This window comes from Onychostruthus taczanowskii, unplaced genomic scaffold (assembly GCF_017590055.1).
Source record: "Onychostruthus taczanowskii isolate IOZ18803 unplaced genomic scaffold, ASM1759005v1 scaffold61, whole genome shotgun sequence".
NCBI classification, from domain to species: Eukaryota; Metazoa; Chordata; class Aves; order Passeriformes; family Passeridae; genus Onychostruthus; species Onychostruthus taczanowskii.
Genome location: NW_024503790.1, coordinates 4973007 through 4990879, shown reverse-complemented (window position 1 = coordinate 4990879; position 17873 = coordinate 4973007). Strand labels below are relative to the sequence as shown.

Sequence of the window (17873 nt, the reverse complement as noted above, 5' to 3'; positions counted from 1 at the left end):
GAATTTATCAACTATTTGCTGTACAGAGAATTAAAAACCTTTTTTTTTTGTAAGAAAAGTGTCATGTGGAGCTGTGTGAGCTGCTGCAAAGCAGGAGCAGACTCTGCCCCAGCCCCTGGGCCAGTGGGGTGGCAGGAAAAGGACAAGTTTAACACTCAGAGTGTTTTCCTGCCATTTTTCACATCCTGGTGCACTGCAATAGAAGAAATTACACTGCTAAGCCTTAATTTACTTTTCTTTCACTTGTCAGGATGAGGGTCACACAAAACTCTGTTTTGCTCCTCACTCCAACATGTTCAGTTCAAGGAGACACAGAACAGCTCTTCCCCCCAGGTTTCCTGTGGTTTGAGGGCTTTCCTCTTATCCCAAGAGGCATTTATTGCTCAGAGTTTGGTCCTTGAGGGGTCTGAGCTGTCCAATTTGCTAATTAAGGGGTCTGAGCTGATCAGTTTGGTCCTTAAGGGACCTGAACTGCTCAGAGTTTGGTTCTTGAGGGCTCTGAGCTGCTCTTTTTGGTAATTAGAGGGTCTGAGCTGCTCAGTTTGGTCCTTGAGGGGTCTGAGATGCTCAGTTTGGTCCTGAGATGCTCAGTTTGGCAATTAAGGGGTCTGCACTGCTCAGTTTGGTGCTTGAGGGGTCTGAGCTGCTCAGAGTTTGGTTCTTGAGGGTTCTGCACTGCCCAGTTTGGTAATTAAGGGGTCAGCATTGCTCAGTTTGTTAATTAAGGGATCTGCAGGGATCTGCACTGCTCAGTTTGGAGTTTGAGGGGTCTGAGCTGCTCAGTTTGGTCTTGGGGGATCTGAGCTGCTCAGTTTGGTAATTAAGGGATCTGAGCTGCTCAGTTTGGTAATTAAGGGATCTGAGCTGCTCAGTTGGGTAATTAAGGGGTCAGCACTGCTCAGTTTGGTAATTAAGGGGTCAGCACTGCTCAGTTGGGTAATTAAGGGGTCAGCACTGCTCAGTTTGGTAATTAAGGGGTCAGCATTGCTCAGTTTGTTAATTAAGGGATCTGCAGGGATCTGCACTGCTCAGTTTGGTAATTAAGGGGTTAGCACTGCTCAGTTTGGTAATTAAGGGGTCAGCACTGCTCAGTTTGGTAATTAAGGGCCTGCACTGCTCAGTCTGGTCCTTGAGGGGTCTGAGCCTTGAGCCTGCAGGAATGAGGTGACTTCCTCCCTGAGGATGAGGGGAACGTGCCCCATCCAGCTGGAGAGGAGTCAGGAGTGGCTGGCAAAGCTGGGAAGGGAACAATTCCATGTCATGGCCAAACTCTGCACTGGGGTCATGCTTAAATCCTGCACAGCTTCCCTGCACTCCTGCTTTTCACTGGCTTCCTGGGGAAGCTTCTGGAACCAGGAATGTTCAGCTGTTTCTCCTTCAGCCTGAGGGGAACAGGGAGTTTTGTCTTTCTCCACAGGAAAACACCCAGACTGCTTTCCCAGCTCACCACAACTGCAGCACAGCCACATTCCAGCCTTTCCCCAGCAAAACTCCCCAAAATGGACTGAAACTGATAAAATGTTTAGGATTGGAGTTAATCCCTCGCTGGCCTGGTGCCCAGCTGTGGTTGCAGGAAAATGTGGTGTTTTCCAGATCTCCCTGTTCCCAAAACAAAGTGACAGCTTCACAAATCAGGGGCTGCAGAGGATGAGATTCCAACATGATTCCTCCTCTCCTCTTTCCCCAGAAAGGACTGGAATGTGGCCTTGCACAACCACTAAAAGCTGAGTTCTTCTCTGGATGGAAAAAGGGCATATATGAAAAAAAAAAAAACAAGCAACTTTCACAGAAAATAAAGTTTCAAGTCTCCATATTAAATCTTTTTGATTTATAAAACAATAGAGTAATTTGTTTTGCAGTGTAAATATATTTACAGAACAAAAGAAAAAAAATCTGGTCAGGAAGTATCAAACCCAGCCCAGCTCTCTCCAAGGTAACAGGATACAAATCTCATAATTGTCATTTTTCTTTTTGCCCCAAATATATTCAGACACAAACCATTTACTTACTCAAAATAAAAAATAAACTCTCTTTACTGTCACCAACATCCCACTTTGCTGCATGTGAAGCAATGAAATCCTTCACTCTATTAAACAATTGAAAATGTATTTTAATTCTACAAATTTACAAGGAAAAACAAAACAAAACAAACTCAACAACAACAAAAAACCCCTAAAAATAAACCAGAAACTGCTCCAGGACTGTTTTTTTTCAAGTTGTCCTTTGCCACAGTTTGTGATGATCCTGGGGTTTTCAGGTAACTCCAGTCCTCTAATGGAATGCAGCAGTTAAACTCCACATTGATTTATAAAACAAGAGCCTTGGAATCTGTGATAATCTTTTGAGTTTTTTTCACAGGGAAAAACATCTGGTGCCCCTGACACAGAACAGAACCAGGGCACTCAAATCCACTCACATGAATGGTGCTTTTTGTTATTTTTTGCTTTTTGGGGTTTTTTTCCCCTCTCCTTTTTCATGTTGAGTTCAAAACTTGAGGCTGAAGCCAGGTCCTGCAGCTGATGCGCCTTGATTTGTGGTGGTCAGATGGAAACCTGTGTCCTTCAGGTCATCATCACCCTGTGAAAACCAAGCACAGGGCACTGATCAGGGGCTGGGCAGCTGCAATTACCCCTCCAAAAATCTAAACAACACAAAGAAAGTATCTCAAGATGAGAAATAAATGTTTGATTCAGTGGCATCACAGTTAAGGTTATTCATAATCTTTAAATGTTGCTATTTCTAAATCTGACATTGCTAAGAGCAGTTGGAGTGTTCCTAGTTCCTGTATCCACTTTTGATGCATGAGAAAGAAAAAAAAGAGAAAGAAAAAAAGAGAAAGAAAAAAAAGAGAAAGAAAAAAAATGGGCTTTCCCTGCCAGTCTGGGTGAACCTCAGGATCCCAAGCAAGGATCAGCCCCAGGGGAGGCTCTGCCCTGTGCCACCAAGTCACCAGCACTGACTTGGGAAGGGAAGCTGGACTCTCCCTGAGCTTTGGGAAGGGAAGCTGGACTCTGCCTGGCCTTTGGGAAGGGAAGCTGGACTCTCCCTGAGCTTTGGGAAGGAAAGCTGGACTCTCCCTGAGCTTTGGGAAGGGAAGCTGGACTTTCCCTGAGCTTTGGGAAGGAAAGCTGGACTCTGCCTGAGCTTTGGGAAGGAAAGCTGGACTCTGCCTGAGCTTTGGGAAAAAACTTGAGGCTGAAGCCAGGTCCTGCAGCTGATGCTCCTTGATTTGTGGTGGTCAGATGGAAACCTGTGTCCTTCAGGTCATCATCACCCTGTGAAAACCAAGCACAGGGCACTGATCAGGGGCTGGGCAGCTGCAATTACCCCTCCAAAAATCTAAACAACACAAAGAAAGTATCTCAAGATGAGAAATAAATGTTTGATTCAGTGGCATCACAGTTAAGGTTATTCATAATCTTTAAATGTTGCTATTTCTAAATCTGACATTGCTAAGAGCAGTTGGAGTGTTCCTACTTCCTGAACCCACTTTTGATGCACGAGAAAGAAAAAAAAGAGAAAGAAAAAAAATGGGCTTTCCCTGCCAGTCTGGGTGAACCTCAGGATCCCAAGCAAGGATCAGCCCCAGGGGAGGCTCTGCCCTGTGCCACCAAGTCACCAGCACTGACTTGGGAAGGGAAGCTGGACTTTCCCTGGGCTTTGGGAAGGGAAGCTGGACTCTGCCTGGGCTTTGGGAAGGAAAGCTGGACTCTCCCTGGCCGTTGGGAAGGAAAGCTGGACTTTCCCTGAGCTTTGGGAAGGCAAGCGGGACCTTCCCTGGCCTTTGGGAAGGAAAGCTGGACTCTCCCTGAGCTTTGGGAAGGGAAGCTGGACTTTCCCTGGGCTTTGGGAAGGGAAGCTGGACTCTCCCTGGGCTTTGGGAAGGCAAGCGGGACTCTGCCTGGCCTTTGGGAAGGAAAGCTGGACTCTGCCTGAGCTTTGGGAAGGAAAGCTGGACTCTGCCTGGCCTTTGGGAAGGAAAGCTGGACTCTGCCTGGCCTTTGGGAAGGAAAGCTGGACTCTGCCTGGCCTTTGGGAAGGAAAGCTGGACTCTCCCTGAGCTTTGGGAAAGAAAGCTGGACTGTGCCTGAGCTTTGGGAAGGAAAGCTGGACCTTCCCTGGCCTTTGGGAAGGAAAGCTGGACTCTCCCTGAGCTTTGGGAAGGGAAGCTGGACTTTCCCTGGGCTTTGGGAAGGGAAGCTGGACTTTCCCTGGGCTTTGGGAAGGAAAGCTGGACTCTGCCTGGGCTTTGGGAAGGGAAGCTGGACTTTCCCTGAGCTTTGGGAAGGAAAGCTGGACTTTCCCTGAGCTTTGGGAAGGAAAGCTGGACTCTGTCTGAGCTTTGGGAAGGGAAGCTGGACTCTGTCTGGCCTTTGGGAAGGGAAGCTGGACTCTCCCTGCCAGCGAGGATCCCAAGCCCAGCCCAGCCCAGCCCAAGCCCTGCTGGTGGCACACTCACCAGCTGGCTGTAGCCCAGCCCTCCCTCGGGGGGCCGGGGGCTGGTGCCCCTCTTGACCCTCTGCTGCTCGCTCTTGGCCGGCCAGGTGGGGAACATGGAGGGGTCGATGGGCAGCGGCGTCTCCCGGAAGTACTCGTGCTTCAGCCCGTCCTCGGCCGTGATCCGCCGCGCCGGGTAGTACGTCAGGAAACTGCCAAGGAGCAGGGGAAAAGGAGACTTGAGCCCCCAAAACTGTGAACTGTTCAAGGAATGCTCTTGAGGGGTTTGCGGTGTTTAACAGAATTCTGGCACTGGGTATTGGGGATGATTCTGTGACTGGTGTTGGGTGGAATTCTTTAATTTGGTGTAATTCCGTGAGTAGGTATTGGGTGTAATTCTGTTACTTGGGCATCATTTTATTACTGGGGATTGGGTATGATTCTATTCATTTGGTATCATTTTATTACTGGGTATTGGGTATAATTCTATTCATTTGGTGTCATTTTATTACTGGACATTTTGCATTAATTTGATTTAATTTAATTACAGGGTATTGGGTATAATTCTATTAATTTGGTATCATTTTATTACTGGGTATTGGGCATAATTCTATTAATTTGGTATCATTTTATTACTGGGTATTGGGTAGAATTCTACTCATTTGGTATTATTTTATTATTGGACATTTTGTACTAACTTGGTATAATTTTATTACTGGGCATTGGGTATAATTCTATTAATTTGGTATCATTTTATTATTGGACATTTTGTATTAATTTGGTTTGATTTTATTACAGGGTATTGGGTATAATTCTATTACTGGTATTGGTAAAATTCTATTAATTTGGTATAATTTTATTAGTGGGTATTGGGTATAATTCTATTAATTTGCTACATTTTATTACTGGACATTGGGTATTAATTTGGTATAATTTTATATTACAGGGCATTGGGTACAATAATTACTTGGCTATCATTTTATTACAGGACATTGGGCACAATTCTACTACTCTGGTATAATTTCATTAGTGGACATCTGATATCATCCTATTACCTTGGTCTAACTTTATTTTTGGGTACAATTACACTGATTTGGATCCCCTGGAATTTGGCACCCACTTGTTCATGAGGTCGAAGCCCTGGTCAGAGAGCAGAGCCCCGAATCTCTTGCGCAGGTTGTTGTAGGGATATTCTGTGAAGGTCATTTTCTTCACTGCTGGCAGCTCGTTGTAACCAGGCCAGATCTTTTCACTGGGAGTACCCAGATCCTGCAAATTAAAATAGCTCTTTAATAAACTCAGAGTGCAGGCTTTTATTTATTCATGAGGAGTTGGGAAGTATCCAGAGAAAACAGACACAATAAATTGTGGTCTCAGCCTACTCAAAATGTGGTAAAGCAGATTAAATAACTTTTTATTGAGGCTGAATCTCTGCTAAAGAACAGCAATCACTACTCCAATGCTCCTATTTCTAAAACCAGTCAAAATGCCAAAATATTTTCAAAATTACCTTAAAAACTTTGTTAATCTGGTCGATTTCTGACTTCCCTGGGAACAGTGGCTTCTGTGTCAGCAGCTCCCCAAAAATACACCCCACTGACCACATGTCTATGGCTGTGGAATACTCCTGGAAAGAAGGGAAATAAAGTTACACCTCAGAAAAATCAGGAAGATATTTTCACTGAGTTGTTTGGAGGGATCTTGTGGCTTCTGGGGGTTTATTCAGGTTTTTTTTGAGCAGAACACACACAACCAGTCCCACACCCAAAGGCCAGGTCTCAACTGTAATTATGTCAAATTTCTAATTACTGTGAATTATGAGCAATACCCATGACACAAATATTTCAGGATGAAAGGTGAGGTCTCCACACTGATGCCTCTCTTTTCCACTCACAAACAAAGCAGCACAGCTGACAAACCAGTATTGTTTTCTGGCAGGGCTCTTGCCACTGCAACCCTGATTTCACCCAGATTTCAGTTACCAACAGGGAACATTCTAGAATAGTGCCACTACCTTGTTCTGCTCTCAGATGTCACAGCTTTTAGACTAATTTTAAAAGAAATTTAAAATCTAGCTGCCAAAGGTGACATTTTGCCATGAGAAGTCCACCAGCACTGACCACATCAGCATTCCAAGGGACAAAACCCCTCTGTGTGGGGAGGGTGGTTTTAGATGTCATTAGGAGGAATAATACTGAATATTCAAGATTTTCAGCTATGAATCAACACAAAGACCCAAGCATGCCCACACTCTGATCATGATTTATAAAATCAGGTATTTCATAAATGCAGTCACTGCTCCAGCAGCCAGAGGAACAAGGAAAAACTCACCTTTGCTCCAAGCAACAGCTCTGGAGCTCTGTACCACAGGGTCACAACCACAGGGGTGTAGGGCTTCAGGGGAGACCCATATTCCCTGGCTAATCCAAAATCTCCAACCTGAAAGGAAAAGAAGCAACATTTCCAGCACTGCTCATTCACCATCAGTGCCACTGCACAGAACTTTGGGCACAGCTGTGACTCTGTGTAGTTCTGCAGTGTAGAATTTGTCCTGATTTCTTCTTTTTTTTTTTAATCTCCAAATTCTTACTTTTAAAATGCCTGAATGACTGAGCAGCAGGTTGGAAGTTTTCAGGTCTCTGTGAAGGATCCAGTTGTCGTGGAGGTGTTTGACCCCTCGTAGTAACTGAATCATCAAAGTCTTCACTTCCCCTGGAATGACAAAAAATGCATTGAAGAAAAGAAATCTACCTTTAATTTGTGTTTTGTTTGTTTGGAGGACAGGGAAGAGGGCAGGAAGGAGTGGCTAGTTAAAGCACAGTAGAGCCTGCACTATAAAAATGTGTCACAGAACAGCAAAATTCATTTGGGCAAGTGGAATTCATCCAAATTATGCTCAGAAATTATTGGCTCTCATAGGAAGCAGCCAAAATGAAAGCCCAGTGTTCTTTTCCAGTTCAGCACAGGTGGAACTCCCCCAGTTTCACCTCTGAACAGCTCCACCCCAGACACACAAACTGGATTCATCACCAGCTATCACCACGAGGATCAGCCAACACCTTAATTTGGGTCAGGTTTTTAGAGAACAAACAGAAAAAGCCAGGAAGTCTCAGTTCCAAGGAACACAGGACATTCCACAGCAACACATGGCACTGCCCAAAGCCAGCAGGGCCATTTGTGTTGGCCACTTTTCCTGCTCTGAGAATTCCAGGGCACTGTGGCAAGCAGTACCTGGCAGGAAAGGCTGTTTCATTGTTTCCATCAGGCTCTTGAGGTCGTGTTCCACATAATTCATCACAATATAGATTTTATCCATGTTACTGCCCACAACGATCTCCTGCAACACAGAACCAGATGAGCAAAACCTACAAAAAGCATCCAAAATCAATTTTAGAAATGTACTGGAAAGAGGATGGAGGCTGCCATTGGTAAAATCCTTAGAAAATGTGGTTTTTCTATTTCAAAACAGCTCATTTTTTGTAGAACACCAGATTGTGCAGACAGTGATGTCTGTACAGCCTTATGAGTGGCACACAACTGTTCACAGACCAACATCTGCCAGGGTTGCTGATATTTTCATATGTAAAATCCAAGAGGAGCATTTTAAGAACAAAAGTACTTCAGACATAAAAGATTGCAGCCTTACTCTGACAGTGACAATGTTCAGGTGCTGTGCTTTCAGAATTGTATTTATTTCTCTCAGAGAAGTAATGGGAAAACCTTCCTTCTCCTTTTCCATTTTCAGTCGTTTCAGAGCCACGATTTCATCTGCAAAGGAAACACATTTCCCATCACACAGTTAATAATTCACATTACCAGCTGTTCTCTCACTGATTAAACATTTAATCATCTGTGCTGTTCTGCCTTGAAAACCAGCAGCTTGCTGGTGAAGAAATGTTTTAAAATAATATTTTAAAAAATGATATTTTAAATAGATTTTGTTCATCACTGAGAAATGCAGAATGATAATTTGCAGCCCTAAATACCCTGAGGAAAGTGGAGGGCTCTGATACCCACCAGTCTTTTTGTCCTTTGCCCTGTACACCACACCATAGGTTCCTTCTTCAATCCTGTTCAAACACTGGAATTCCTCCACGCTGCTTAAGCCCTGAAAAAACACAGGGACAAACAACATTTATTCCTCCAGCATCTGGGGGAAGGTTTTGCTTTTTTAAGAACTTCAGCAACTTCACAGTTAAAATTTACCAGAAGAATTCAGCTATAAACCATATGAGAAGGGTATCTTTGGGGTTTGTTTTTCATGGAGTTTCTAAAGGAAACTGGACAGAGCCTGTGTTTCAGCAGATTAATTGAATTATTCCATTCACTTTTGCAAAGAATAATCTGAAACACAAAGGCAAAGGCAGCAATTCGGCACCTTTCACATAATTAATTAGTAAAAATCTGATTTTTATTAGTATTTCTACAATTTGCTGTTGGCTACAGAAACAATAACCAGTCTGTTTATGAAAACAGAGCTCTCCTCTCACAAGGATCTATTTTGAGACAGCAATACCAAGATAACAGATACCAATAATATCAAAAATGTTGAAGAGGGTGATCCCCTACCTGGAGGGCAGGAAGATACTTGGGAAGCTCCTGTTTCAGCTCGATGGGGGAGGAAGCTGGAGAATCAGGAATGTATTCCCCTTCTGTCATGGCATTGGAATGAGGGGATCCCTCCCCCACCTCCTCCTCCTCCACCTCACTCCCTGCAGAATCCCGGTCAAACCTCGACTCTGGAACTTTAAAAGTCAGAATCAGTCGTGGAAAGAGGAGCTGTCTGGATTAATTAAACTCAGCTTTAGGTAAATAAAGGGTGACATTGAGCACTGCATGGCAGAGGATGGTGGAGAAGCCAAATTTCTCCTCTGCTCTTTCAAGAATTCACCTACAGTTTCCAGTGTTGATGCAGCAGGTCAGAAAAATAAATCTTTACACCAGAATGGAAAAGTGACCCAGGATGTCTCTGTCTCATTCTGGGTCTCATTCTCTGATTTTGATGAGAGGACAGGACAAAAGAACACAAAATGAAAGGGAAGGAAACATCAGCTCATTAGACTGATTCCCTCTAAACATAAAGCAGATTTCAAGGAATTTCTGAGTTTGACAAGAGAAAAGCATTTCAATCTTTTAAACATTTGTAGAAATAGATTTATCTAGCTGCAAAAACTCAGCCAAACACTTCTTTAAAACAGTCAGGATTTGCATTGTACCAACTGGGATGTGGTTTCCATTCTCCCGTTCCTCCTCTTCACTCATTTCCTCTTCGCTCACCTCCTCTGCAAAACAGAACCAAGTTTGATGGGAAAAAATGCACATTTCTGCAGCTCCTTGGGAGGCAAATCCCTGCTGGAATCCTCTCCTGTCTCACCAGGCTTCTGCACTCTCAGTGACCAAGAATTTCTGTTTCATTTCCAACAGGGAACACAACTCTTATCAACTGTCTAAGAATTGGGATATGGGCAGGTAAATCAATTATGAACATTTCCTTATTAACTGTATTAATTGATTTTAAAGAAAAACACCCAGCCATCAGAGCCTGCTCTTGTGCCTTTTCTTTACTAATTAATGACAAGAACAGCTGCACTCAAGACTTCTTTACTGAACTTGGTGTTATTACGTTCATTCATTTGAAAAAAAACTTCTGAAATTTGCAACAGAAAATAATTCAAAATGACAAAGACATTTGGATTTCACCACCCCCCAAAGAAGAGCAAATTGTGCTCTGCAGAGTATTTGATGTGTTACTGAACTGCTGAGCAGTTAGGGAGACAAAATTGGCTCTCAGTTTTCTGATCTGGCTTCTTAGAAGAAGAATTGGTATTACCTCTACACAAAAGGATAAAATGGGACTTGTACTTGGGTGTTTTCTTTTTAGTTATCTTGACCTGTGAGGTCTCAGTTTAGCCTAGACTAAGAGAAAAGGAAAATGTTCAAATAAAATAACACAGGATGAGGAAAAAATAAAATAAAATCACACACCCCTGTACCCTGCTTGGTGAAATCCTCACCTGCTGATTGCTCAGACACTTCCTCAGAATTGCTTCCGGTCTCCTCCTCCTCCTCCTCTTCCTCTCCCTCTTCCTCAGAGCCTTCACTGCTGGATTCTTCCTCCTCCTCTTCTGAGCCTGATCCAGATTCTGCCCAGGAAACATCAGGCACTTAACACTCTCAGTGTTTGCTCAGCAGAGAAATTAATTACATCTGTACAATTAATTACAGCTCCTAAATTGCATTTAGTCACCTGAGGAAGACTCTGCTGAGCTGGTTTTTCTCTCACTGTCACTGATGTCTTGCAAGTCTGACAGAGGATCCCTCTCTTCTGGCTTCTCTTCTTTTACTGCTGAAACCACAAAAATTAAAAACACAGTGCTAACTGAGCATCATTTCCAAGCCTCTGAATTCCCAGGTAACTGCTTCAGTTTCTGCTGGCATTAAATAGTGCTGAATATTCAGTATTGGAAATTCAGAGCACTAAAATAAAAATAATAATCGTTTCACACTCTGCTCAATGACAAACAGCTTTTCTGAATTGCAGTGGTGCAGGATCAACAGCCAAAAATATGGAACATTGACCTGATTTTTAAACATGATGTGCTCCTAAGGTCTAAGATGAATTAAAACAGGGGGAAAAAGGGAAAAAAGCACCATGGTGACAAAAATCACCAGGACAGGGTCCCTAGACACTGGTTACTGTCAGTGCTCATTGCAGTGATCACCAAGAAAAATCCTTGGTGGTTGATGAGGCAGGAGCTTCCCAGGCCTTGCTGCCTGCCTCCACCTGGAATTCCAGCTGACTCCATCCTGCTCTGCGTGCCTACACTTCTTTCCACAGCTGCACATGTCAGCAAGGCAGACACAGAGCTTTCCTCCTTCAAACAAAGGCATTTTTGTGTCACTTGTGCAAGTTCCCTACCCCCAAAGCTTCAGGTGGGACCGTTTTCTGGCTTGGGAAACAAAATTCACCATCTAAGCAGAACTCTGTCTCCAGGATTGATTTCTTGTACAAGATGACAGAATCAGTGATGCTTACACTGATCCCTGTGAGGTCACTTTTTAAGGTAGTTTAGCTCCTAACCCCAAATCCAACTGGAGCTGGAATAACCAACCCCTTTTTAACCTGCAAGGCAATTCAACTGCAGGATTTTAAAAATTCAGTCAGCTGCTTCTTTCACCACTGAAACAGGGGTAACTCATTTTGAAACGATGCTAATTTTCCAATTGCTACTCCTACCCCTAAATCCACTCCATTTATCACTTGTGCATCTCCTGCAGAACCAGCAGTGCTTTAGAAGAGAGATATTGGTGAAGATTCCAGAGTTACACCGCTGGGGCTGAGCTGGACAAGACTTTCACTGAGCACCTGGGATGTTTGTTTGAGACTAAAAATGAATGGAATTTGATTTAATTTGACTTTTACCCCAGCCCAGCTCCTGCTGCCCCCCAAGACAGTGTAGAGTGGCAGATGCTACCTGGTTTCCTGCTCTCTCCTTGCTCAAGCTTGTCTCTCTGCTGGCGCAAAGGGCTGCGACTCCAGGGTCTCATTTTTACTTTGTCTCCATATTCTTCCCTCACTGTTCTATGGTGTGCAGAAACTAGGGAAAACAAAACCACAAGAAATTGTTACATCTGCCTAATTAGAGTTGTCCTGGCTGCCACAGCCACCTGATTTGAATGCTGTTCATTTTTTTTTTAACAGGGTAATGGGGAAGAGTGGGAGAGGAACCTACTTAAATCTGGGAGAATGAAGGGCTTTGATTTATCTCAAATAAAATATGGATTTGTACTGCTTAGAGAAAGCTGCTGCCACACTTAAAAACAGAAGCAAGCTGCCCTGTATGTTACACAGGAAACACCCTGATTCTAAAGCATTAATGCCAGAGAAAGAAGTGGAAAATATGTAAAAGAATAAAACCAGCTGAGGTTTAGAAGGAGCTGACAGAACATTCAGAACAATAAAACCAATTAAATGAAAGGTTACACAGATTGAGCACTATCAGCATAAAGCCAAGCACAAAAAGGAGCTGTTTGGTATGAGCTGAGCAAGAAAGAGAAAGCAAAAAATATGGTTTGTTCTGCTATTCTTGAATAATCTCTATCACCTGGTCACAGGAATGGGCTCTGATCTTTACCTCTGAAAGCTGGGACAGAGATCCTTGAACCAAAAATGATCTGAGCTGAGATTTCAAACACCCAACACGCTGTGCAAAGAGTTCAGGTGCAGAACTCAAACTCTTCAGGCACCAGATCCTCCCACCTGACTCCCAGCACAGCATTCTCCATGCCTGCAGTACTTACATGACCTCTCCCTCTTTGCAATTTATTCCCCCAAATCCTTAGAACATGGAATGTTGAGGTATCAACCTCTATCAGACTGAGTTAGACTCAGCCAAAGAGTTCAGAACCACTGGGGTTGTGCTGGGTGCACACAGTGGCACCTCCAGAAATCCTGTTTTTATAGGAAATAAAGCCTTTGAGTCTTTGCCTCCTGACAGGGAGAGGCAAAGACCCACTGACTGACCAGATTCTCAGGATATTTAAGGCACATAACATCATCACATTATTTTATCTCCCCATGTAAAACTTAAATTTCATTTTCCCTCCCATGTCAAAGGCCTCCCCACTTTAATATTTTTTAAATTCTGGCACTGCTCTAATAAAAACCACTTTCTATCCCTCCACTCCACCCCTGTGTCAGCAGGCAGGAAAGTGACAGTAAATATGAAGATTTATGCAGAGGGAGTCACCTTCTCTCCTGGCTTCCCTCTCCTTCCTCCTCTCCTCAGCTCTCCTCTCTCTCTCCTTTTGCTCTCGTTGTTCCTTCTGCTGCTCCCGGATTTTTCTTTCCCTTTCTCTCTCCAATTGCTCCAGACGATCTCTGGAAAATAATTTTTGTTTGTTACAAATTCAGCTGGTGAAGAGAAGGAAAACTGGTTTGCAGCACCAAACCACTGAACTCAACTTCCTTCTCAACACCCCCAGGTGTGCATCAGTCAGCAACAGGTGGAGTTTTTCAGCTGATCCTTTCAAAAACAGATTGAAAAGACCCAGACCCAGTTCTCCACCCTATCAGGATTTAAGCAGAAATTAAGCCAGTCCAGTTAATTAATGCCCTGATAATCCAGATAATTAATCCCCTGTGTAAAACTGGTTTGTACTTATTTTTTCAGGTTGGAAAAAACCTCTAAGACCATCCAATCTTTTTATTACAGTCAACCACTGGCAGTGAATTCACCTGGAATACCCACGGTAACGAAGCACCTAAAAACAATTAAAGTCAACAACACATTCCTAGGAACACAGACAATTTTTACAGTGGATTTTTTTGGTCATTTCACAACAAGGACTGCTCAGAGGAGGCAGGTATGGCTGTACCTCTCCCTCCTGGAATGCTCCCTTGCCATCTCTCTCCGTTTCTGTCTCTCCCATTCACGCCGGGCTTTATCCTGCTCTTCTCTATGTCTCTTCCTACGCTCATGCTCCCGTTCTTTCTCTTTCACTCTGGCATGTTTCCCTTGAACAGACAGAAATCAATTTCCGAGTGTTACTGCTCAAAATAATCACTGAAAGCAAAACTCAGGGGGTGAAACTGAAGGGAAATATTGCCATGACCTCTGTTGTTTTCTTAAAGGGAAAATCCTGTTCTGAAAGGGGGTTGGAAAGCCCAAAGTCTCTAAGATTTTGCATGAATACTTGTATGAAAGTAAAAACTGGTTGTTATTGACAGGAAGACAACGGGAATGCCTCTAAAAAGGATTTTTTTTTTTTCCTTGGCAGGTACAAAGATCAGAGGTCTCTCACTCAGTGAAGCCAGAGAGAATCTTATCAGGCCTCAAGGAGTAAAAGTGACCTCGTGTCCTTATCTCAGAGTGATTTCTGTCCTCCCACCCACCTCACACCCCTGGCATTCCCCTAAGGACACTGAACAGCCAAAGAAATAACAGCTGGAATCCCTCTGTCGTGTGTCCACCTGCTGTGCTTCCTCCTGTTATTCACTCTACTCCCAGAAAGCAGAAGCTCCCAGAGTGGCAAGAGGCACCTTCTGCAGAGTGACTCCTGTGCCTGCGTTTCTCTTTCCTCTTCTCGTCTTTCCTGTGGTGGGTTTTTTCTTTCCGGGACATTTGCTGGGGTGGTTTGATAGCCAAGGAATCATCTTCTTCTCCCCTGGAAGGCAGGACAGGAATAAACTCAGGGAGGTGACAGGGGAAATTCACAGATTTCCTTGTTTGGAAAAGATTCCCATTTTATTTTGTTCCAAAACTGGAACACAGCACTGTTAAATCTTAACCAGTGCTTCAAAAGTTGTTCTATAAAAATGATTTCCACTCCTAAAATTTGATTTTCCCTTCAGATATTTGAAACCCTCTGCTCAGGACGTTGAAAGGTTAATTTGAGGAGTTTTTTTCTCTTTTTATTTCCTCACTCTTACCTGTCTTCCATGGAGTCTTCCCTCCTGTAAGGCGAGTTCCTGATGGTGATTTCCATGCGATGGTCTCTCAGCTCCCCCTCTTCAAGAGAATCCCTCTTGGAGTCCCTCTCATCTGACTGAGGGAACAGCAGAACCATTTACTGGATGGTCAGCATGAATAAAATGAAATATTACTGAGGTCTTTCACTGCTGCCTCAAAAATTCAGCCTGGTCAGCCCTGAAAAAGCCACTGATTTGTGACAGCAGCACTTCATTACAGCTGGAGTGCATTGATTTGACATAATTAGACAAAATTAAACACTGAGGAGGAGTGCAGTAATTATTGTGTGGTATTTTCTGCAATATTTTGCACACAGCTGTGCAAAACCAAACAGCAACATAAAAATGATTGCAAACCCACGATTTCAACCCATTCCTCCATAAATCTTTAAAAGTTGTTCTGTGAACTGCAAGCCCCAGCTGGTTACTTTGTTTTTATATCTATTTATTTATTTAAAATTAATGTATTTAATTTATTTAAGCATGAATTATTGTATATAATTATATATAATTATCTACATTTAAATTATTAATTACATTAATTTACTTATCTTTTCTGATCAATAACCAAACAGGAACATAAAAGTGATTCCAAACCCATGATTTTAACTGATTCTTCTATAAAAATCTTTAAAAGTTGTTCCTTGAACTGCAAGCCCCAGTTGATTACTTTATTTATATATTTTTATTTATTTAAAATTATCTGAATTTATATAAACATTACCATATATCATTCTATATAATTAAAATATCAATTTAAATTATTAACTGCATTAATTTATTTCTCTTTTCTGACCACTAACACAAAGCACAGCATATCACAAGACCAACAAAATCTTCACAAAACATCACTTTTTTGTTAAACTTTGGAATTAGAGACCACAGAAAAAAAACTTCAGCTGACAGAGCATCAAAAAAAAATCACCAGAAAATCAGGATACAGGCACTGCTCCCCATTAAAATGCAGTTTTCTATTAATGAAGCACATCATTAATTAAAGTGGGTCCCAAAGGGCAGCTTACATTTTTCATACGTTTGATCTCTGCCTTCTCCTCTTGCTCCTTCCTTCGTTTCTTCTCCTGGAGAATCTCATCTAAAGTCTTCACCTTCCAAGAATCCTTTTCATCACCCATTTGAGTTTAAAAAAACACCCTCTGCAAAAAGAGACAATGATAAACCCCACAAATAAATAAAAATACATCTATTTTACACCCATTTTTTCAATGCAAAGACTCAATGTTTATTTTTGAGTAAAGCCGCGCTAGAGTTGGTTTATGGTGAACCAAAAATGTTGGTTTTAAACCCAAAGGAAAAAGCTCAGGGAGTTGTTGGAGGACACAAAAAAACCCCAAATTGATGGCCAAGGTTTGGTGTTATACATTTAAAAATAACCTGAGACCTTGGGAGAGGTAAAAAAGCTTGGGGAGAAAGGTAACAGAACACGAATAATATGGACATAGATAAATCATTTATGGAATATCTGGCAGAACTCCTGAGATAAGGAAGAAAATAATGAAGCCAACTGTGCTGAAATCAGCTATCACTAAGGAAAAGGCACTAATTAGCACGAGAGGAGAAACCATAATTAACCCATAGAAGGCAGAACATTAATTAACAAGAGAACCACGCCACTTAGAGCCAACGAGCACTAATTCCTCGATTTACTAAAACGTATAAACAACAAAAATTTGCCAAGCGGGGGTTTGACTCGCTGAACACCCCGAGCCCCCAGCTCATCGCTGCCTCCCTGTCCTGAGGCACCCCCGGCCTGTCTCACCCCGCGGCACGGAGCCCATTTCGGCGGAGCCCCGGAGGGGCCGAACAGCCCCGCGGCCCTCACGGAGCGCGGCCACCCGCGGGCCCGCCCGCCTTCCCTCAGCGCTGGGCTTCCCTCACAAGCCCGCGGAGCCCTCCCGGTGTCCCCCCAGCCCCGGTGTCCCCTCAGAGCCTCCGGTGTCCCCTCAGATCTCCCGCTGTCCCCTCAGAGCCCCCGCTGTCCCCTCAGAGCCCCGCTGTCCCCTCAGAGCCCCGCTCACCGCCGCCGCCACCGGGGACTGCGAGCAGCAGCGCGCGGGTCACGCGTCACTTCCGCCCGCCGCCGCGCGCCGATGACGTCAGCGCCGCCTCACGGCGCGGTGATTAATTCAAGGCGTTAATGAGGCGTTAATTGAGGGGCGGTTCTCAGAACGGCCAGGCGGAGGGGCGTTAATGAAGCTGCAGGAGGTGCCTGGGTAGTGATAAACCCAGAGAATTAGCGAATGGAGGCGTTGTCAGCACAGGGCCGCGTTTAATTCCACATCAATCAAAGTGCGGGGTTTGATTAAATAAATTAAATTTGGTTGAGTAAATTGGATTGAATAAATTTGATTCCGACCAAAAAAGCTGCAATTCCTACGTGGAAATGAGTGAGAGTGTGAGGGAGGAGGTGACAGAGGTGACCAGGGATGGGACACGGCCCAGAACAGCAAAGGTCCCTAATTATGATCTCTAAAATCGCTAATTATCTATTCCCCATTGGAAATATGAGAAATAATGATATATAATGGGAAACAACGGGATATAATGGGAAATAATGACAATTTAGAAGCACAGGGAGTGCTGTAACACCTCCCACCTGCAGCTCAGTGCATCAGGAATTCACATTGAAGGAAAACACGCTCTGAGCGAATTAAAAAAATGTAAAATAAATTAAAATGCACGGCTCCAGCTCACAGAGCTCGTCCTCATCACGGGTACCTGGGTGTGGCCACGACAAATTCAGGGACAGAAACTCTAAAATGTTCCCAAAAAAATCCATTTTCTGTCCCAGGAAGAGCTGGGGTGGGACACGCTGGAGGATTCTTAACAAAGAGCAAAAAGCTCCTCGTTTACACAAGAGAAAAGATTTACTGCTCTGACTGGAGAATAAAAAGGTTTTTGGTTTGTTTCATCGAAGGAAAGTAAAAGCTAAAAATATGGCAAAGAA

At 43.5% G+C, this 17873-nt stretch overlaps 1 protein-coding gene across 1 annotated transcript; it reads right to left on the bottom strand.

Moving 5' to 3' along the window:
- Window positions 1-2484: 2484 nt before the first annotated feature.
- LOC121344132 (cyclin-dependent kinase 11B) lies at window positions 2485-17004 on the bottom strand. The gene is made up of 21 exons (XM_041419844.1): window positions 16945-17004; window positions 15931-16062; window positions 14870-14985; window positions 14480-14604; window positions 13816-13954; window positions 13188-13318; window positions 11913-12035; window positions 10685-10783; window positions 10452-10580; window positions 9654-9719; window positions 9007-9182; window positions 8455-8545; window positions 8084-8205; window positions 7669-7774; window positions 7028-7149; window positions 6769-6876; window positions 5948-6064; window positions 5558-5706; window positions 4460-4649; window positions 3171-3275; window positions 2485-2577 (listed from the first exon to the last, which is right to left on the bottom strand). The coding sequence occupies exons 2-21, from the start codon at window positions 16039-16041 to the stop codon at window positions 2485-2487; spliced, it is 2418 nt and encodes an 805-aa protein (XP_041275778.1). The 5' UTR covers window positions 16042-16062; window positions 16945-17004.
- Between the last annotated feature and the right edge of the window lie 869 nt (window positions 17005-17873).

Coding starts and splice junctions, on each gene's coding strand:
- LOC121344132 (XM_041419844.1), bottom strand. CDS start 16,041: ATGGGTGATGAAAAGGATTCTTGGAAGGTGAAGACTTTAGATGAGATT. Junction 9,720..10,451: donor AGTGTCTGAGCAATCAGCAG/GTGAGGATTTCA, acceptor TCTGTTTTGCAG/AGGAGGTGAGCGAAGAGGAA. Junction 6,065..6,768: donor AGCTGTTGCTTGGAGCAAAG/GTGAGTTTTTCC, acceptor CCTTCTTTCCAG/GAGTATTCCACAGCCATAGA.